The 23127-nt window shown below is 40.7% G+C and overlaps 1 protein-coding gene and 1 long non-coding RNA gene across 5 annotated transcripts in view; one reads left to right on the forward strand and one right to left on the reverse strand.

Annotated features, from left to right (window-relative positions):
• The window catches only part of LOC110502467 (cGMP-dependent protein kinase 1), a 183143-nt gene that overhangs the window by 79485 nt on the left and 80531 nt on the right, over positions 1-23127 (reverse strand). For all 3 annotated transcript variants that reach the window (XM_090216934.1, XM_021580501.3, XM_021580500.3), the window contains exon 3: positions 11655-11768. In XM_090216934.1, the coding sequence (XP_090073060.1) occupies positions 11655-11768 (114 nt within the window). The remainder of the gene's footprint in view (positions 1-11654; positions 11769-23127) is intronic.
• On the forward strand, positions 19445-22935 carry LOC110493840 (uncharacterized). Of its 2 annotated transcripts, none has more exons than XR_016490970.1 (4): positions 19445-19813; positions 20455-20610; positions 21214-22227; positions 22363-22935. It is a non-coding gene; the product is annotated as an uncharacterized LOC110493840 (long non-coding RNA). The 2 variants fall into 2 exon arrangements; XR_016490971.1 differs by lacking the exon at positions 19445-19813 and adding an exon at positions 20072-20206.

A 23127-nucleotide genomic window follows, 5' to 3' on the forward strand; every position in this document is an offset into this window, starting at 1 on the left:
GAAAAAGCATGATGCATGATGGCAAAAACCTAAAATATTTCAAAGTACACTCAGTAGACCATTTAAAAACCCTTTATTCATAGGCTACTTGGCTAATGGCCAGGATAAAATTACACACCTATGCGTTGCTGATAAACCAGCCTTGATTAAGGGGAGGGTAGTCTGTGCTTGGTTTTTAATCATATTAAAGAAGTGGGCGGGGGGGGCAATAGTTTTATGCTTCTAAATTCAAGATTCACAGGCACAAAAAGCACATCTCTTCCATGGGCACTGTGCATAACGGCTGGATAGCCTGCGCTTCCGCAGTCAAAATCCATGCCATTATCAACTGTTAACGTTAGGACCTGCTTTTTGTGGGTCTTAACGTCACATTATCCCGAATTTATCACTTTTGCACTTGCTTTTAAGTACACACCTCAGATATTGCCACCCCTCCCATCTTAGCATAAGTGAGCTGATGTTAGACAGGTAAATTGCCGAACCTGGCGTTAGGGCTGGAAAATACCAGGGTGCCAGTTTTTACACGGCAAAATTACAAACTAATGTGCGTTTGACACTTGCACCTCCTTACAGTTGAAAATATAGCCCTTAGTACAGTTGGGTCAGAGAGGGCATCCTTCTCTACTCAGAAACACCAATCACTCTTACTAAAAAGCTTCCTATCTCAGCAGGGGCCCAGCGTTCAACTACACATCTGTAAGCCCATGTGGGAAATAGCTCATTAAGACGAGCAACCAACCATGGTTCAAAATCACTGTGAAAAAAAGCCAAATAAGAAAAAAATGTGGGAACTCTTGTTTCAAGGGTGTGACTCAAAATACATTGTCCATTCAGTTTAGGTGTTCTCGTGGGACACTGACAGCTTAGTCTAAAAAAGGATTGACTCATAACCCACAGTCCCCATGGTTATATCCGCAAGGCGGACAGGTTTAGGGTCGTCGAATATTGTGTGGATGAAGTGCAGGTAGGTGGCTTGACTAAAGATAAAACATCCATAAATGTATCATTCTTGTGAAATGTATTTATATAGGCTACATTGAGAGGCTCAGCATTAGTCCCTAAACTTCAGGGTGGCAGGTAGCCTAGTGGTTAGAGTGTTGGACAAGTAACTGAAAAGTTGCTGAAATCGAATCCCTGAGCTGACAAGGTAAAAATCTGTACAAAGCAGTTAATCCACTGTTCCCCGGTAAGCCGTCATTTTAAATGAGAATTTGTTCTTAACTGACTTGCCTAGTTAAGTAAAGGGCCAAATGCTTTTGGGAACTGGCAAAAAAAAGTTGCTCAATCCACGGAGGCAAACATGGCAATGTTGGAGTTTAATTCAATAAGAGAAAAGCTGCAATATGAGAATTGAAAATAAAGAGAAAGGAGGACCAGGAAAGTAATGTTTTATGGAAGATTTGGTGAAGTGGTAAAAGAGGATGATAGCAGTGACACGTTATGTGATGATTGAGGCGCAATGTAAATTCGAAAGTCACGGCTGGGACTTCAAATAGGCCTATGGCCCGTCAAGGGAACTGTAGCCTACTTCTCAGATGGGTTATATGAAAACTGAAATCTGAACACTGACTGTAGGTCTATAACCTCTCACACAGCCTTAATATTAACTCCTGCAAAATTAAGCATTTCTTGCAGTAAAACGATATACCAAATGTAGGAAAAATTTCGTCCCGGGAACAGGAGTGGAGAAATATGATTTTCTTCAGCATCTTTAGAGAATGTGAAAGCTCAGTTAGATACCATCTGTAGAGGTGCTATCTTTATCAGCATCATAAAAGCTGATAGTATTTCAACCACATAAAAGAATAATCCAAGCCGAACTGAAATCTTATCCGGAACATGTTGGGTCATTTTTTCACAGCTTTCTATTTTTGCATTTTCTCCCTGGTCCCTAATGTCTTTGGTCCGTGAAAGATGACAGAGATTTACAAATGTAAACTAAGTTGAAGCATTTATTATATCGATTTATGACATTATTCTGGTGACAAAGGGTTTATTTAGTCTTCTATGGCAACATTTAATGACATAACAGAAGATACATGTATCTAATTACAGACAAGTTGACTAACAATAGCCTACAAAAATGTCAGAAATGATTTTGTCTGAAGTTGAATCTTAATGATCACTCATGTTATTTTCAATAGTTTTCTTTTACCATGCCTATGTTCGTATTGACAGATATTACCATAAAAATGTCCATTAAAACATTTTTGTTAAGATGCAGAGCTATTCTCACACTGAATTCCTGGAGTTTTCTATTTCTCTCTCTTCACCTTCCTCACTTTTCATCTCATTCTCTGTTTGCATTCCTCTCTCATCTCTCATTTGAATTTACCTCTATCTCTTTCTGTATGCCTGCAGCTCTCTGCCCCCTCTATTTCATTTTCTCTCTCTTTCAAGGGCAGACACTCCAACTCTATAAAGACTCTTGTTTGTGGTGATATGAGATGTGTGTGACAAGTGGAGACGCAAATACACAGCACACCTCCTCCTGAGAGTACAAGTGCTCTCCTCTCACTGCCTCCCTCTGTTCTGAGTGCCCTCATCTCCACAGACAGTCCCTGTCTAAAGACTAGTACATGTTCAGTCACACTGTGTGAGAAAAAAACATTAGTTCTAATAATTTTAAACAGCACTTACTTCCTATATAATTATATGAAAGTAATATACATCAGGGAGAAGAGAAAGCCCCAATCACATAAGCATTTCCATATACAGTATATTAGTGGAAATGTGATCAAGCAGGACACATAGTCAGTTGATGTCTGCTTTAAACCAGTTGATTTTAAAATGTTTCACCCTCACTCATGTTTTAGCTTAAAGGGGCAATCCGCAGTTGAAACAATAACAATGCATGACCCTGCCTCTTTTGGTAAAAAGCTGAGAGATGATGCTGGAGAAATGAAACCGCTCTCATATTCATAGAGCTATTCATGAAAGGACTGACAGTCGAATATATACAGAATATATACAGTACCCGGTCAAAAGTTTGGACACCTACTCATTCAAGGGTTTTTCTTTATTTTTACTATATTCTACATTGTAGAATAATAGTGAAAACATCAACTATGAAATAACATTCACAGTGTAGGTTGGAAAATGTATGTGAACCCCTAGGCTAATGATTTCTCCAAAAGATAAGAGCTGATAAAAAGATAAAAGCTGCCCTGGCAAAATATTCTGTGGACAGATTAAACTAAAGTTGAGTTGTTTGGAAAGAAGGAACACACAACACTCCAACTATGTGTGGATAAAAAAAGGCACAGCACACCAACATCAAAACCTCATCCCAACTTTAAAGTATGGTGGAGGGAGCATTTTGGTTTGGGCTGCTTTGCTGCCACAGAGCCTGGACAGACTGCTATCATTGACGGCAAAATGAATTCCCATGTTTATCAAGACATTTTGCAGGAAAATGTAATGTTATCTGTCCGCCAATTGAAGCTCGACAGAAGTTGGGCGATGCAACAGGACAATGACCCAAAACACAGTAGCAAATCAACAACAGAAAGGCTTTAATTTCTTATGGGCAGGTAGCGTCCCACCTGGCCAACATCTGGTGAAATTGCAGAGCGCAAAATACAAACTACAGAATTATAAATATTTAACTTTCATAAAATCACAAGTGTAACACATCAAAATAAAGCTTAACTTCTTGTTAATCCAGCCGCTCAGTCAGATTTCAAAAAGGCTTTACGGAGAAAGCACTCCATGGGATTATCTGAGGACAGCGCCCTGCATACAAAAAAATGAAAAACATATTTCAACCAGGCAGGTGAGACACAAAATTCAGAAATAGCTATATAATAAATGCCTTACCTTTGATGATCTTCTTCTGTTGGCACTCCAAAAGGTCCCAGTTACATCACAAATGGTCCTTTTGTTCGATAATGTCCTTTATATCCATAAAACTCAGTTTAGCAGAGTTTAGTTAGTTTCCCTCCATCAAAACGCATACAAAATGAATCTCAAACATTACTAATAAACTTCAAACAATGTTTATAATCCAACCTTAGGTACCCTAATATGTAAATAAACAATACATTTAGAGAATCGGTATTGTCATTACCGGAGAAAAATACCAAAGAACGCGCTCTCATTCACACGCTTGGAAACACTACAGCCAAAATGGGAGCGACCTAGAAAAACTACAATTTCTGGCTCATTTTTCCAAAACCCAGCCTGAAACTCTTTCTAAAGACTGTTGACATCTAGTGGAAGCCCTAGGAACTGCAACCTGGGAAAAGTGACAGCCATTGAAAATAGTGGTAGGCTGAAATTCTATTTTTTTGGGATGGTTTGTCCTTGGGGTTTCGCCTGCCATATCAGTTCTGTTATACCCACAGGCCTTATTTTAACAGTTTTAGAAATTGTTGAGTGTTTTCTATCCAATCTACTACATATATGCATATCTTAGCTTATGGGCCTGTGTAACAGACAGTTTACTTTGGGCGCGCTTTTCATCCAGATGTGAAAATACTGCCCTGTACCCAAGTGAGGTTAACAGAAGGAAATATGCCTTCTGGAGTGGCCCAGTCAGAGTCCTGACTTCAACCCAATTGAAATGCTGTGGCATGACCTGCAAAAAGGACGCAAATGGCATTTGCTGTATAATTGATGAGGATCTCCATATTGCAAATGTACGGTCCCTTACTAGACGTCCGCAAATGTTTCCAAAATATGGCAAGGTCCTCAGGCCGTGCCCCAGGACCAGATCTTCCAGGAAGTCATTAAATAAAGCATCTCGGTCATTTGCTTATTGCAAATGTACAAAACATCACCAAAATGACATGGCCATTTCTCCTAAACGGAAAATACTTTGAAGACGAAACTTGGTGAGCACAGGTTTGGCCTAATGGGCTAACGCTTGGTCTAACGCTTTTTCAGTTAAGGCCATTTTTCTGGGATTAACCTCTCTAGACGCTAACGTCACGTATAGGCTAACATCCGGTGAAATAGCATACACAATTCATAATATTAAATGTTCTTGTAAATACATGTATCTAACATCATTTAAAAACTTCTTCTTAATCTTGTGATTCCCCATCCCGGATCCGGGAGCGTAATCATCGCCTGACACTAATTAGCATAACGCAACGGACATAAATATCCCTAGAAAATATTCCTATTCATGAAAATCACAAATGAAATATATTGAGACACAGCTTAGCCTTTTGTTAATCACCCTGTCATTTTAGATTTTCAAAATATGCTTTACAGCCAAAGCTAGACAAGCATTTGTGTAAGTTTATCGATAGCCTAGCATAGCATTATGCCTTGCTAGCAGCAGGCAAACTTGTCACAAATCAGAAAAGCAATCAAATTAAATAGTTTACCTTTGATGAACTTTGGATGTTTTCACTCACGAGACTCCCAGGTAGATAGCCAAAGTTTATTTTTTCATTTTTTGTAGGCGAAATAGCTCCATTTGTTTCAGGCGCATGTGCATTTCTTGTTTACCTTTTATATTGACGACATTATTGTCCGGTTGAAATATTATAGATAGTTTAGGCTAAAAAAACACCTGAGGATTGAATATAAACATTGTTTGACATGTTTCTATGAACTTTACGGATACAATTAGGATTTTTTTGTCTGATTGTTGACTGAGTTTGAGCCTGTGGATTACTGAAGAAAACGTGCTAACAAAACTGAGGTTTTTGGATATAAAGAGACTTCATCGAACAAAAGGAACATTTATTGAGTAAATGAATGTCTTCTGATTTCCACCATATGAAGATCATCAAAGGTAAGGGATTCATTTTATTTCTATTTCTGAGTTTTGTAACGCTTCTGCTTGGCTGGTTACTGTTTGTAATAATTTGTCAACTGGGCTATGTTCTGGGCTAGGTATTAGGGTAATACAATGTTCTCCACAAGACAATGAAATGGTACAAGACATTTTCTATAATTTCATTGACATTGCTGTGGTGAATTCCTTCATCCTCCAGAAGGAAATGGCTAAGAGCTGTGGACAGCCCCACATCTCACAGCTAGCCTTCCGAGAGCTGCTCATCCAGGAGCTTGTTTGCTACAGCAAGTCTACTGCAGCACCTTCTGCCCCCTCTACCTCTGCCCCCTCTACCTCTGTCCCTTCTGCTCCAACCAGTGGTGTTCACCTGCCCAGATTCAATTTAATTTTAATTTACTTCAAAATGTATCACTGTACCAATTCGGCCACTTGGGTACATTTGGGCATCTTGTGTGGGACACCTGGGTGGCTACATGCTCTGAAACCTTTTTCAAATACTGTTGCCATCTTATGTTCTTCATTTAAATCATCCCCAGCATCCTATCTGTATGGTTGGCTGTTTTTGTTCAGTTAAAAGGTGATGCAGCAACAATAAAAACAGAAAACATATGTTTATTTCCTTGTATTTTCTTCTACCATCTATGGTGTTATATTCTCCTACATTCAAATCACATTTCCACAAAATTCAGAGGGTTTCCTTTCAAATGATACCCAAGAATATTAATATCCTTGCTTCTGGGCCTGAGCTACAGACAGTTATATTTGGGTATGTCTTCAGGCGGAAATTGAGAGACGGGGGGGGGGGGGGGGGGGGTGGTATCCTTAAGAAGTTTTTAAAGGTCAAACACAAAAGTAGAGCGCTAATTTGACCGCTTCACGTCACAGTAAATGAACCTACGGTGTCAGGAAAAAAGAACCAGACATTTATCTATCATAATTTACGAGAAATCGTACCATGTACAATTGGTGACGGTCAATGAAATGTGTTTTTCTTTCAAAAGGTTACATATCCAGTTGCGGCGTGTTCAGACAAATCTGTTAAGGTGGGTTTCGGAGCTCTACGTGATTTCTGTGATTGTCTTTGATTTTCTGAAATCACACACACATACAGTCAATGGGGAGTGAAACAGTGAGGGGCTTAAAGACACAAAGAGCCTGCAATAGTTACCTGCGTTCGAACTATGAAAGAACCGTCAGACCTAGAGCTCTGAAACTATATATACATGTTCTAGGAATTAAGTTGGTCATGCACAGTGAGTTATGTGGCTCCGTCCGAGGAACAGCCTTGTACATTTGCAAATGATTTCAATTAATTTTGACCATCGTGAAAATGTCGACATTTAGAAAAGTCCCAGAGTCACAAGTCTAAGGTGCATTGAAACCGCCTCAGCCCATAGATACGGACCCTAAAGTTTCTGTCCGATAGCTCTTTCAGGGACCCCATAGCAAAGCCCGGAAAAAGTGAATTTTCAGCACTAATTAAGGTTGCTGCTCGGGCTCCGAATGACCTATCGAGCCAAAACTCGGGATTCAGGGTCGCCTCAACTAGGCCTAAACACAATGCCGGAATTGGACCCGCAGCTAGAACATAACTACGTGTTTTAAGTTTTTATTATGGTTTAAACAGAAGGCACTGTGAATTTTGCGCCTGCTCTGAAATATGTGATATTTGGCTTCTAAACGAGTTGGACAAAGTGGGTTTGGTGTCAGTTTGTATCAGTTTGGTGTCAGAATGATATCTTATTGACTGATGGACGCTGACTTGCTGGCTGACATTTGTACATTTGCAATAAGTTCAAATCAATCTCAGAACAACAGCAAAGGACCTTGTGAATATGCTGGAAGAAACTGGTACAAAAGTATCTATATCCACAGTGTGAGTGGATGAGTCCTTTATCGACATAACCTGAAAGGCCGCTCAGCAAGGAAGATGCCACTGCTCCAAAACTGCCATAAAAAAGCCAGACTACGGTTTGCAACTGCACATGGGGACAAAGATCGTACTTTTTGGAGAAATGTCCTCTGGTCTGATGAAACAAAAATAGAACTGTTGGCCATAATGACCATCGTTATGTTTGGAGGAAAAAGGGGGAGGCTTGCAAGCCGAAGAACACCATCACAATAGTGAACCACAGCGTTGGCAGCATCATGTTGTGGAGGTGTTTGCTGCAGGAGGGTCTGGTGCACTTCACAAAATAGATGGCTTCATGAGGAAGGACAATTATGTGGATATATTGAAACAACATCAAGACATCAGTCAGGAAGTTAAAGCTTGGACGCAAATGGGTCTTCCAAATGGACAATGACCCCAAGCACACTTCCAAAGCTGTGGCAAAATGGCTTAAGGACAACAAAGTCAAGGTATTGGAGTGGCCATCACAAAGCCCTGACCTCAATCCTATAGAATCTTTGTGGGCAGAACTGAATTTGCGAGCAAGGAGGCCTACAAACCTGACTCAGTTACACCAGCTCTGTCAGGAGGAATAGGACAAAATTCACCCAACTTATTGTGGGAGGCTTGTGGAAGGCTACCCAAAATGTTTGATGTAGTTGGCTAAGGTGTATGTAAACTTCAGACTTCAACTGTATATATTCTTATTCCATCCCTTTACTTAGATGTGTGTATTAGGTAGTTGTTAGATATTACTGAACTATTAGAACTAGAAGCACAAGCATTTCACTACACTCACAATAACATCTGCTAACCATGTGTATGTGACCAATAACATTTGATTTGAAATGATACATAGAGGAGCACGCACTTGAAAAGTCACCTGGAAGAACATATACTGTACATATCCATTCCCAGATGCTTCATACTGGCAGCATAATATATGTTTTTATTGAATAACTCACATGCACACACACAAAAACACAGAGTAATTCCACATTGTGTGAGCAGTGGTAGTGGGGGACATGTGAGTGGGAGTGTAAGGAGGCAGGGGACTGTGAAGGGTGAGACACTCTAACTGTAGGGAATACCCCAGAGACCTAGTCTCAACCCTCTCTGAGGACTCAACACCATGGCAACGGAGCCAGGAGATGCAACACTCCGGCCAGAGGAACAGGTAGAAGGTGGCTAACTGACAGCCTCCTCACCTCTATTAATCATAGGTGAGGAAGGTAAATAACTTTCCCCCTCATGCCCTCTCCTCTTCCCCAACCCCCCTCCTCAAGGACCCTCTATCCTTCACATCCTATCGCTGATACATCATAGCCTTATGTGAGTAATTTATTAATGACTCAATAGAGGTTAACTTCAGGGATATTATGTGAATCTGACTGGGACTTGCCAATGAAACTGATAAAGTTTCAGATACAACATTATTGAGCTGTACAGAATCTGCATACATCCATTGTAGATGTCCTAACACAAAGTGATATGTTGATCCTATTTTTATTTTATTTAACTAGGCAAGTCAGTTAAAATAACAAATTCTTATTTTCAATGACAGCCTAAGAACAGTGGGTTCACTGCCTTGTTTAGGAGCAGAACAACAGAATTTTGCTTTGTAAGCTCAGGGATTCGATCTTGCAATCTTGCAGTTACTAGTCCACCACTCTAACCACTAGGCTATCTTCCACCTTGTGTTGTTCCTGTGTTAGTCCTATCCAACCCTACATCTCCAATCTGTACCCATGTCCTCTGTGTTCCATAAACACATGTCCCTCATCCTGACACAGTCTCATAGCACACACAGGCTCAATGAAATGTGTGTAGGCCTATGGTGGTAACTCCTAAGGTGTAAACTTAAGCACAACAATTAGGAAACAACAAAAATGGTGAGCTGCATGTTGTGGCTACCCACTGGGCACAGACGTCAATTCAACATCTATTCGATGTTGGATCAAAGTAATTTCATTAAAATGGTGTGGAAACAGCATTGATTCAACCAGTGTGTGCCCACTGGGTAGAGGGCTGTTTCACCTTGACTGAGATTCTTTTACCTTTTTCTACATTGTAGAATAATAATGACGACATTTAAACTATGACATAACACATATGGAATCATGTTGTAACCAAAAAAGTGTTAACCTGTTATGGCTGCAATCCCAATACCGGGATCGATATGACAACTACCAGTGAAAATAGAGGGCGCCAAATTCAAACCACAGAAATCTCATAATTACACTTCCTAAAACATACATGTGTCTTATATCATTTTAAAGCTATTCTCGTTGTTAATCCCACCAAAGTGTCCGATTTCAAATAGGCTTTTCAACGAAAGCACTACAAATGATTATGTTAGGTCTCCACCAAACCACAATAAGCACGGCCATTTTTGTTTGATAAAGTTCATATTTATATAAAAAAATCTGAGTTTACATTGGCACGTTAGATTCACTAGTTCCAAAAACATAAAGTGATTTTGCGTAGACACATCATTCAACAGAAATACTCATCATAAATGTAGATTATAATACAAGTAATACACATGGAATTATAGATATACCTCTCCTTAATGCAACCGCTGTGTCAGATTTTTTTTAACTTTACGGGAAAAAAACCGCATGCAATAATCTGAGACGGTGCTCAAAAGTAAAAACACCAGAGCCACAAAGATAGCGTCAACATAAAAAAGAAATTACATGATAAATATTCCCTTACCTTTGATGATCTACATCAGAAAGCACTCCAGGAATCCCAGGTCCACAATAAATGTTAATTTTGTTTGAAAAATTCCATTATTTATGTCCAAATACCTTCTTTTGTTAGCGCATTTGGTATATCCAAACGCTAATTCTGGTCAGCGTTTTATCGGACAAAAACTCAAAAAGTGATATTACCGGTCGAAGAAACATTTCAAACTAAGTACAGAATCAATCATTGGGATGTTTTTAACATATAGCTTCAATAAAGTTCCAACCGGAGTATTCCTTCTTGTCTACGTGAGCAATGGTGAGTGACTACCATGAGGAAAAAGTACGATCACAAAATGGCTGCTTGATGGACATCTCATATATTCTGCTCTCATTCACTCCCACAACAACATAGAAGCCTCATTATAATTTATATTGATGGTTGACATCTAGTGGAACCCCTAGGCAGTGCAAATCATTCATATCTCAAAGGGATTTCATTGGGGACTCTGGTGAATACATATAAGCTCAGATTGCTGACTTCCTGTTTTGATTTAAACTCAGGATTTTGCCAATATGAGTTCTGTTATACTCACAGACATCATTCAAGCAGTTTTAGAAACTTCAGAGTGTTTTCTATCCAATACTAATAATAATATGCAAATATTAGCAACTATGACTGAGGAACAGGCCGTTTGATATAAGCACTTTTCATCCAAGCTACTCAATATTGCCCCTGCAGCCATAAAAAGTTAAACAAATCAAAATATACTTTATATTTGAGATTCCTCAAAGTAGCCACCCTTTGCCTTGATGACAGCATTGAACACTCTTTTTTTTGAGGGGGGGGGGGGTATATGTTTGGTATAATCAGTGTATGTGTGTGTAATAATATTTCACGTAATAAAACTATTGTATGTTTTTGTGAGCGTCGGTGCGTTGGAAAAGACTATGGAGTATGAATTTATATGAAATATACCGCCGTCGGAGGCTACTGCTTGTGTAGAGTATCTTGGCTACATAGGTATTTACATTTGGTGAAAAATTGTTTGTCAATTTTGGTTAATAGCCTATGTCACTCTGGTTGTATGGTTCACTTGGGCTTCATTAGGGTTTATTTGTGAGTAAATCTGGCTTTGATAATAGCCTGTGCTTACTCAGCCACCGACCTCACTGCACATCACTGGGTTGGTGTGTGTGTGTGTGTGTGTGTGTGTGTGTGTGTGTGTGTGTGTGTGTGTGTGTGTGTGTGTGTGTGTGTGTGTGTGTGTGTGTGTGTGTGTGTGTGTGTGTGTGTGTGTGTGTGTGTGTGTAAACTCACTCTTGATGGTTGCTGTCCTAGTACAGTTGTAGAGGATGGCCAGCTCTCCAAACACCTTCCCAGGTCCCATTGTGCACAGCTTCACACTCTCCTTTGTCACCTCCACCCTACCATCTGAAATATGCACACAAACACACAATATCTTAATGTGTCTGGAAAATAGACACAAACACCCTAAATGTATCTGAAAAATACACAAAGAAGTGACATATCACCTGTACTTGACTTTGCACATCATCATCGCCCATCTAGCAAAGTACAGTACATCAGAGCATAATGCTAATAAACTGATAGACTGTAGGTTCAATCCCTGTATGGATCATACATTATTTTCAACTAGTATGCACTAGCTAAGCACTATGATACAGAATAGAGTAGACTGTGAAATCACACATTTCACAATGGCTTAGCAATGGCTCAGCAACAGTAAGACAGATCAATATAAAAGATTAAATCCAAAACAAGGGAATTGGACAGAGACACAGTTATGTCCTGAACTAGTTAAGTTTAAGGACATCCTTTCTGTGTGATTGGGGCTTGTGGATGGGGATGGGTGTGATTGCAAAGCCTTTTTTTCTGTGTTTGGAGCCGAGTGCAGCTATTTTGTTTTGGAAGCGCCTCATCACGTAAATATGCACACTCCAGAGGAACTAGAGCTCTGATTGTTTAAGAAAAGGTTGACTTGGGAAAAAGACTATGGCAGTAAACAAAGTGATGGGTAGGTATTTGATGAAAATAACTGAAGCAGAAGATACACTACATGACCAAGAGTATGTGGACACCTGCTCTGACAGACATTAATATGTAGTTGGTCCCCCTTTGCTGTTATAACGGCCTCCACTCTTCTAGGAAGGCTTTCCACTAGATGTTGGAATATTGCTGCGGGATCTTGCTTCCATTTAGCCACAAGAGCATTAGTGAGGTTGGGCACTGATGTTGGGCGATTAGGCCTGGCTTGCAGTCGGCATTCCAATTCATCCCAAAGATGTTCGATGGGCTTGAGGTCAGGGTTCTGTGCAGGACAATAATGTTCTTCCACACTGAGCTCAACAAACCATTTCTGTATTGACCTCGCTTTGTGCATGGGGGCATTGTCATGCTGGAAAGGGCCTTCCCCAAACTGTTGCCACAAAGTTGGAAGCACAGAATTGTCTAGAATGTCATTGTATGCTGTAGCGTTAAGATTTCCCTTCACTTGAACTAAGGGGCTAGCCCAAACCATGAATAACAGCCCCAGACCATTATTCCTCCTCCCCAAAACATTACAGTTGGCACTATGCATTTGGGCATGTAAGGTTCTCCTGGCATCCGCTAAACCCAGATTCGTCCGTCGGACTGCCAGATGGTGATTCATCACTCCAAAGTATGCGTTTTTACTGCTCCAGATCAAATGGAGGCGAGCTTTACACCACTCCAGCCGATGCTTGGCATTGTGCATGGTGATATTAGGCTTTTGTGCACGGCTTCTCGGCCATGGAAATCCATTTCAAGATGCTTCCGACAGCTATTGTGCTGATGTTGCTTCCAGAGACAGTTTGGAACTTGGTAGTGAGTGTTGCAACCAAGGACAGCTGTTGTTGCTCCTTGACATTTCCACATCACAATAGCAGCACTTACAGTTGACAGGGGCAGCTCTAGCGGGGCAGACATTTTACCTATGACGGTGTGATGTTGAAAACCACTGAGCTCTTCAGTAAGGCCATTCTGCTGCCAATGTTTGTCTATGGAGATTGCATGGCTGTGTGCTCGATTTGATACACCTGTCAGAAATGGGTGTGGCTGAAATACGTAACTGAATCCACAATTAATATTTATTTTTGTACTTTCTACTGCTTTTTCTCCCCAATTTCGTGATATCCAATTGGTAGTTACAGTCTTGTCCAATCGCTGCAACTCCCATACGGAGGCAAAAGTCGATAGCCATGCATCCTCCAAAACACGACCCTGCCAAGCAACACTGCTTCTTGACACACTGCTCGCTTAACCCGGAAGCCAGCAGCACCAATGTGACCAGCAGGTGACTGAAGTCAGCGTGCATGCGAACCGGCCACCCACAAGGAGTCGCTAGAGCGTGATGGGACAAGGACATCCCGGCCAGCCAAACCCTCCCCCAAAACCCAGGTGACGGTGGGCAAAATGTGCAACGCCTCATGGATCTACCGACACAGCCCGGGATCGAACACTGGTCTGTCGTGATATCCACTCGGTTGAAGGGATGTCCACATACTTTTGTATATATAGTGTAAGAGAAGAGAAGAAATTAGAAAAAGGGAGAAAAGTCATTCGAAACTTTAACTTCCTGAAGGAGAAACCCTCCTGTCAGAGTTTGTGATAATACAATTGTGTCAGACATGCATATGCGGTGCACACCCCACCACTTCCAAATTTTTTTACTTTCACTTTGCAAAAAAACAAAATTTTAACTGAGTTTGAAAACATACAACGTCTGTATTCTTTAGCAAGAACATGAGGTAAGGACAGTGTTCACACACAGCATTGGCGTGTGTAACACTATTGCTTCTGTCCCTCTCCTTGCCCCAGCCTGGGCTCGAACCAGGGACCCTCTGCACACTTTTACAAAAGTCACCCACGAAGCATCATTATCTATCGCTCCACAAAAGCCGTGGTCCTTACAGACCAAGGGTAACGCTGTGGCGGTCATAAAATGTTGTCAGGTAATTGACCGTTAACAGACATAAACACGATTAGCATCTCCTGGCTTCCATGCATAGCCTACAAGCCACTGATGCAGACATTTAGAACATATCCATAAAACTCAAATAAATCCATTTAATATAGCCTACACCATCACAAAAGATCCATTATTTATTTTAGACAGGTCTAAAGAAACATGATATTAATAAAATGTAGTCTATTTCAGAAGAATAGAATAGCATACTCTGTGCTGTCCTTATGTTAGGCCTTGGTATGGCTATGCCATATGGCTGCGGGCTACACTATTTCATTTAGCAGACAAGATTTGCTCAGAATTTCGTAGCATTTTTTATTATCTTATAGTATGAAGAATACAATTGACCATAGCTGAATAAAATAAAAAGGATATTTCCTCCAAACAATTTCCAACAAAGTGTGTTAACCTGTTGAAGCACTATTTTTATGTTTGGAAAAATAACGTTCCCAAAGTAAATGGCCTATTTCTCAGGACCAGATGCTAGAATATGCATTTAATTGACAGATTAGGTTAGAAAACACTCTAAAGTTTCCAAAACGGTCAAAATGTTGTCTGTGAGTATAACAGAACTGATATTGCAGGCAAAAACCTGAGGAAAATCCAATCAGGAAGTGCCTCATATTTTGAAACCTCTCTGTTCCTATGCATGCCTATCCTCATTTTAAAGGGATATCAACCAGATTCCTTTTTCTGTGGCTTACCTAAGGTGTCAACAGTCTTTAAACATAGTTTCAGGCTTTTATTTTGAAAAATGAGCGAGAAAGATCACATTGTGTAAGTGGATAGGTGGGGGCTCTCAGAGTGAGTTTTGCACAACAGAGTAAAGCGGCCATTGTTTCTCCCTGTCCTAGCAGCAAGCTTCCTGATGCTAAGTGTACTTAATGTTTTGTCATGCGATCGATACATTTACACAAACGCTTGGATTGCTTTCGCTGTAAAGCGTAATTTCAAAATCTAAGACGACAGGTGGATTAACAAAAGGCTAAACTGTGTTTTGCAATATTGCACTTGTGATTTCATGAATATAAATATTTTTTAGTAATATTATTTGACTGTGACGCTATGCTATTCAGCAGTTGCTGATGACAATTATCCCGCTTAAGGGATGGGTAGCGTCAAGAAGTTAAGTGGTTAAGGAAGAAACATTTAGAGTTATTTATTATGATGATCTGATTATGATGATCTGAAAAAAGTTGCATGAAAGGCATGAGCTCTGATTTGTTTCTCGTGCAGGCTTCACACACCCCATCAGTCTCTCATTCACAATTTGTATGCCAGTTAGGCTCTACACCCGTTGTAAAGTGGATTAATGTGCTTCATTTTAAGAAGTTAATTGTCTGCTTTAGTGTTTTGTGTGTTTTTTAGTGTTTTTTCAAAACATATAGGCCTATGGGTTAGGCTACATGAGGTGTGTGACTATGATTTTAACAATGGCGCCGTTTTACAGGCTCCTAACCATCGGCAGGACATAGCAGCTACTTCTGGTAAGACAAGGGGCGGTGTGTGTCTCTATTTGTCAATAACAGCTGGTGAGCAATGTCTAATATTATTGCTCGCCTGATGTAGAGTACCTCATGATAAACTGTAGACCACACTATCTACCAAGAGAGTTCTCATCTATGTTATTCGTAGCCGTCCATTTACCACCACAAATCGATGCTGGCAATAGGACGGCACTCAACGAGCTGTATAAGGCCATAAGCAAACCAGAAAATGCTCACCCAGAAGTTGCGCTCCTAGCAGCTGGGGACTTTAATGCAGGAAATGTTGAACCCATTTTACCTCATTTCTACAAGCATGTCACATGTGCAACCAGAGGAAAAATCTAGACCAACCTTTACTGCACACACAGAGATGCATAAAAATGTCTCCCTAGACCTCCATTTGGCAAATCTGACCATAATTCTAACCTCCTGATTCCTGGTTACAAGCAAAAACTAAAGCAGAAAGTACCAGTGACTCGCTCAATACGGAAGTGGTCAGATGACGTGGATGCTACGCTACAGGACTGTTTTGCTAGCACAGACTGGAATATGTCCGGGATTCGTTCAATGGCATTGAGGAGTATACCACCTTCATCAATAAATGCATCAACGACGCTGTCCCCACAGTGACCGTACGTACATATCCTATCCAGAAGCCTTAGATTACAGGCAACATCCGTACCGAGCTAAATGCTAGAGCTACCGCTTTCAAGGAGCGGGACACTAATCCAGATGCTTATGAGAAATCCCGCTATGCCCTCAGACGAACCATCAAACAGGCAAAGCGCCAATACAGGAATAAGATTGAATCCTACTACACCGGCTCTGACGCTCGTCGGATGTTGCAAGGCATGCAAACTATTACGGACTACAAAGAGAAACACAGCCACAATCTGCCCAAGTACGCGAGCCTACCAGTCAAGCTAAATTCCTTTTATGCTCGCTTCGAGGCAAGCAACACTGAAGCATGCATGAGAGCACTGCAATACCTACATGTTTCCACCAGACCACCATAGTCCCTGTACCCAAGAAAGTGAAGATAACCTGCCTAAATGACTACCGCCCCCGTAGCACTTACGTTGGTAGCCATGAAGTGCTTTGAAACGCTGTTCGTGGCTCACATTAACACCATTATCCCGGAAACTATAGACCAAGTCCAACTCGCATACCGCCCCAACAGATCCATAGATGACGCAATCTCTATTGCACTCCACACTGCCCCCAACCACCTGGACAAAAGGAATACCTATGAAAGAAAGATGTTAATTGACTACAGCTCAGCGTTCAACACCATAGTGCCCACAAATCTCACCAGTAAGCTAAGGACCCTGGGACTAAACACCTCCCTCTGCAACTGGATCCTAGACTTTCTGACAGGTCGCCCCCAGGTGGTGAGGGTAGGCAACAACACATCCGCCACACATCCGCCACTACTTTTACAAAGTAGTCTGTGATAAATAACACAATAGAAACAATAGTTTCATCTGAGTATTTGTTCTAGTCAAAATTATACATTATGCTTTTTTTACTCAGAAACTAGTTGTATGAGCTCAGGTCAATGAGGCCTTACAGGCCATAAATAGCAAATAGAAGTTAAAATTGTGTAATGTTCACAAAAACTTAAGTTGATAAAAAGATCTAACACAACATTAGGTAATAATATATGTATTAGTTTGCCTTTATAATAAGCTATAATTGGGCAGTCATTTCGGACCGGGAACACAGAATTAATTAACATGAAATTAACACAACAGGAGGGTTAAGAAAGTTTTTAGAAGGTTAGATGAGGGAGAGAGAGAGAGAGAGAGAGAGAGAGATATCACCTTACCTTTAGGCTCAACTGGTGGACCATGAGTTGATACACCAACTGTGCTGCAAAATCGAGACTCCTCTGGGAAATTAGTGTAATGTGGAACCTCTCTCACCCTTTTCATTACAATAACGGAACTGTTTCATCTCTGCCACTTCTCCAGTCATCAAATGCGATTATCTCTCTTGTATGACAGATAATTCAATGACAGAGAATGTAGGGGGTTAGCCGTACACCCTTATTTTCCATTCATAGGAGGAGTCAGGGCCAGGATGCAGCAGTTTTATGTTTTCATACCAAAGTAACATGCTATGTTATTAGTGGCTAGCATCACAGATTCCTCTGTATCCGCTGATAAAAACACTTTCTATCACTTTAAATTTCAAGCTTCTGAAAAAAAACTTCTAATTTCAAGCTTCTAAATTTCAAGCTTCTACCTTCTCCTCCCTCCTTAATCCTCCACCCCTTCCTCCTTAATCCTCCACCCCTCCCTCCTCTTCCTCTGTGGACAACTTTGTCAACCACTTTGAAAAGAAGGTTGACATCATCCGCTCCTCATTCACTCAGCCTATTTAGTCCACTCGTCCAACGCACACAGAACTACCCTACACCTTAACCTCTTTCTCCCCTCTCTCCAGATGAAATCCTGCAACTAGTGAGTTCTGGCGGCCCGTCAATCTACCCGCTTGACCCCACTCCCTCCCTTCTCCAGACCCACGTCCTCCCTGAATACTAGCTGCGTCCCCTTTGAATTCAAAATGTCAGATCTGCTCCCCAAGAAACCAACATTCGACCCCTCTGACGTCAAAAACTACAGACAGGTATCTCTTATTTTTTTATTTTCAAAACACTTGAGCGTGCTATCTCTGACCAACTCTCTCACTATCTCTCTCAGAACAATCTTCTTGACTCTAAGCCTGTTAGGGATAGGGGGCAGCATTTTCACTTTGGATGAATTGCGTGCCCATAGTGAACTGCATCCTTCTCTGTCTTAGATGCTAATATATGCATAGTACTATTACTATTGGATAGAAAACATTCTGAAGATTCTAAAACTGTTTGAATTATGTATGTGAGTATAACAGAACTCATAGGGCAGGCAAATTTCCAAACAGGAAGTGGAAATTCTTGGACTGGTCGAATTTCAAGTCATCGCCTATTCACATCCAAACAAGATATGGATAGGTTCGCACTTCCTACGCCTTCCACTAGATGTCAACAGTCAGTAGAACGTGGAATGAAGCCTCTAGTGTGATGTATGACCGGATGGGAGGGGATTGAGTCAGTGGTCAGTCAGAATGCCAGTTCCTGGTTGCGCACATTACTGTTGATATCGCCTGCGTTCCATGACTCTGTAGACAAAAACGAATGCTCCGGTTTGAACGTTATTGGATATATATGAAAATAACATCCTGAAGATTGATTCTCTACTTAGTTTATTCGACCTGGAATATAACTTGTTGAAGTTTTCGTCCGAGTTCTTCTGGACCAGTGCCAGCTTTTGGACATGTGAACTAACCGTGCTAGCAAAAGCAACTAATTGGACACTAGTAATGGACATTATGGAACAAAACAACGATTTATTGTGGAACTAGGACTCCTTGCACTGCATTCTGATGAAAGATCATCAAAGGTAAGGGAATATTTATGATGTAATTTCGTATTTCTGTTGACTCCAACATGGCGGAGAAATATTGTTACGTCTTAGCGCCGTTTTAGATTATTGCATGGTATGCTTTTTTCGTAACGTTTTTTAAAAATCTGACACAGCGGTTGCATTAAGAACCAGTGTATCTTTAATTATATGAATCCTACAGACGAAGAACCATATATGTGACATTTAAAAAAAAAATAGATATACATGAAAAATCATTATTGGACACCATTTTTCTATAGTGAACCGGTTTCACAAGCTTTCCACGCGCTAATTAACAATAATTTAAAATTTAAAGATAGGCTCTCGTGGAATAACCGTTTATGTGCACCACTCAGAATGGACGGACAAGCGCACAACCTTTCTGTTGCTGATGAAAATCGCAGAAATGTGGGAAAGAAACGTAAAACAAAACTAAAAGAATGGAAAGACAGGCAAAGGAAGATCTTACGGGATGCGGGAAAACCCTATACAAATCGTAAGGGTCAAGAAAAAACTGGGAAAAGCTGTCCAAAAGAGGTATGTGGAAGAACCGTATATCAAACAATCAAGCTAGCTAGCTATAGAGTACAGTAACTAACATGTATGTTCTGGGTTGTCTAATTTGTAACTATAGAGAAAACACATTAGCTAAAGTTCGTTGGCTACTAACTCATACATTATCGTTACAAATGTTATTGCTAGATTATAGAAGAAACATAGCTAGCTACTTTTTCTCCGTCCACCGGATGATTCGACATGGCTACAGTAGCTAGCTAGTTACACTGTATCCTGCAGGGAAGAGCGTGTTCCACGACGTGCAGAAAGGATTGTGGAAAGTTGACTGATGAACGCAAGCTGCATCTGTTCAACAGGTTCTATACTGTCCCATACGAGAAACAACAAGCGTTGATTCTCTCCGGCTTAGAACAGGTTAGAAATAAGACAAAACGCCTATTATTATAATAGCTATATTGAACACTTGCATAGTTTAACTTTGACAGTAATGATACGTACATTAACGTTAACTCTAAAAGTGCTGTGTTGCACAATGGTGCAATACAAACTCATTCTGTGTATAGATTGGAGTGTGTGAAAGATGGAGGTCCTGATTAAGCAATATCCTGAATGTGCTACAGTATATTAAATTCTGAATTCATCATTGTCAATTTTTATTGCAGCATGAGGTGAAACGGAGACGTAAACCTGAGGATACAAAGGAGAACAAACGACGGAAACAAACCTTCAAATACCATGTACAGCAAGCAGGCCAGAGATTGAATGTGTGCAAGGTTACTTTCATGTCTGTGTTCCAGCTAACCAACAGCCGTCTTCAGGCAAGTGCAAATATGAATTAATGTCTATATGAATATCAATTACAAACATATTGTATTCTCTGTACTAGTTTTTAATAACCTTCTAATTGAAATGTAATTGTTTTGGTCAGGTTATTCAGGAAAAGTTAGCTGAGGCAGGTGAGGTTGCAGGGTCTCCAGATCAGGCTACTGAGGCTAGGTCTTCTTTAGAAGATGGAAGAGGGAAGCATAGCAATAGGTAATGCGCTATGGATTCCAGCCTGGATTATTTCACTATAGCAGTGCTCTAAACAATCTTCTAAACATTAACATAGAGTATCGAATGGATGAATAGCGAATTCTGAAACAAAAATATAAAAATGTTTATTACTTTTAAACAAAATGATGGTAACTAAGCTGTCCAACTACCACCTGAGCATTGGGGACTGAGTGCCGATTACCTTCCCCCTCCCACCGGACAGCACTGGCCTAATTCTCGCCGCCCTACAGGACCCCCCGGCCACAAACGGCAATGGCGTGACCGGGATTTGTACCCCGGTTATAGCGACACAGTTGCACTCTAAGGCAGGTCCCTAGACCATTGAGAGAATACAAGTTTAACAACACCTTGTTGTCTCCTTACAGGCCACATCGGATACATGCTACAGTGAAAGAGGGCATCAAGGAGCACATTCTATCTTTCCCAAGAACCCAGAACCACTACGCACAGATGAAGGGGGATGTACACAGAGAATACCTCAGCCCTGATCTGAATTTGTTGCGAATGTACCGACTCTACAAAGAGAATAATACCACACACATCATCTGCAAAATTCTGGGTTTATAGGGACATTTTCAAACAGCAGAGTCTCAATTTCGGCCAACCCAGGAGTGACACCTGTGGCGAATGTGACGCATTCTTCACTAAGATGTCAGCAGCAACATCTGAAGAGGAGAAGAGGAAGATTGCAGTTGAAAGTGAGTTACACCATCGAAAAGCCGAAAAGGCCTACACACAGCTTCAAAGTGACACTGAGTGGGCTAAAGCCAATGCTGACTGCCATGTCATTTCTGTGGATCTACAGGGGGTGATGTACACCCCTAATCTGACCCACTCCAATGTCTACTACCAGCGGCAGCTGTCAAATTTTAACTTTTGCATCCAGGAACTTGGAAAAGAAGATCCTGCATACATGTATGTTTGGCATGAGGGGATTGCACACTGAGGGTCCATTGAGGTGGCAAGCTGCATAATGAAGTGGGTGAAGACAAAATTCACGCCACTCACCAAACCAGAGGTGCGCAAGTTGATCATATTCAGTGACAGATGCTGTGGGCAGAATAACAACTGGCGGATGCTCAATCTGATGTCGATGCTCGTCTCTATGGGTTACTTTACCCAAGTTGAGCAGAAGTTCATGGTCTCTGGTCATTCTTTTCTTCCTTGTGATCAATCTTTTGCCACCATCGAGAAGAGGCGCAAGGTGTCAGTCCTTCATACACCTGATGATGTTTCAAAGATGATACTTGAAGCACAACCAGCAAAACCATTCAAGGTGATGAGGATGCAATGTGAAGACTTCAGGCACCTCCCAGATTCTGTCCTCAAGCGACCAGCTGGACTACAGATCACCTCAGTGAGGTGGTTAAAAGTCACAGGTATTGCACAGAGAATAGTTTACTAACATCCCATCAACATGCAACATGTTGTTCTAACAATAAAATATCCTAATGCTTGACTGTGAAAGTTGTTATTGATGTCAGGAACTTAAAATGTTTCTGTTCTAATTTCAGTTGAGGATCCTTGGAATCTGTACACCAGACAGAGCCACAGTCTATTTGAGGGATGGAAGTCGTGGCTGATCTCCAAACCAAAACAAGGAGCTACACCTCAACCTCCCTATTTTGCAAGCCACTACCCTAGAGCACATGAGAGTCCTCTGCCCATCAAAAACAACAAGTACCAAGATCTGATGACCATGCTCAACTACTTGCCAGCTGCTGCACGCTCTTTTTATGAATCACTGCAGAGTGAATAATTTGTTGTTAAACCAAGCTACATAATTAAACGTTTTTTCTGTGAGTTTATGATCCCCTGAACCTGTATACTGTAGTATGTTGAATCTGTATACATTTCAGAAGACATGTCACCCCTATTGTAGGAAATTAAATGTATCGTAGGTGTTTTCTATGTGAATCAATTTGTGTATGATTTGAACCAGCACAATATATTGAATTAATTTAATTTTAAGATGTTGTTCCTAGTGTAGAAAATGTTATGTACAATGTGTTCTGTTGATAATTATTTTGTGTGATCATTTGAACCTTTTTTAATCTGAATGAATTAAAAACAAATAAGTCATCACATACAGTATGTGAGTATTCATTTGATCTTGATTCCCTTTTTTTATTCATTACAATATACACTGTCTCTCTGTCACCACATTTAGCATTAACTCTAAGCAGTTAATACTTATTTACTGCTGTCACCTCAGTGCAGAAGGACATTTCTTGCCTTTAGCATGGGTTTAACGCAATTCACAACTTAATTGCTGATCA

This window comes from Oncorhynchus mykiss, chromosome 23, assembly GCF_057628025.1.
Source record: "Oncorhynchus mykiss isolate SJ-2025 chromosome 23, ASM5762802v1, whole genome shotgun sequence".
Lineage (NCBI taxonomy): Eukaryota > Metazoa > Chordata > Actinopteri > Salmoniformes > Salmonidae > Oncorhynchus > Oncorhynchus mykiss.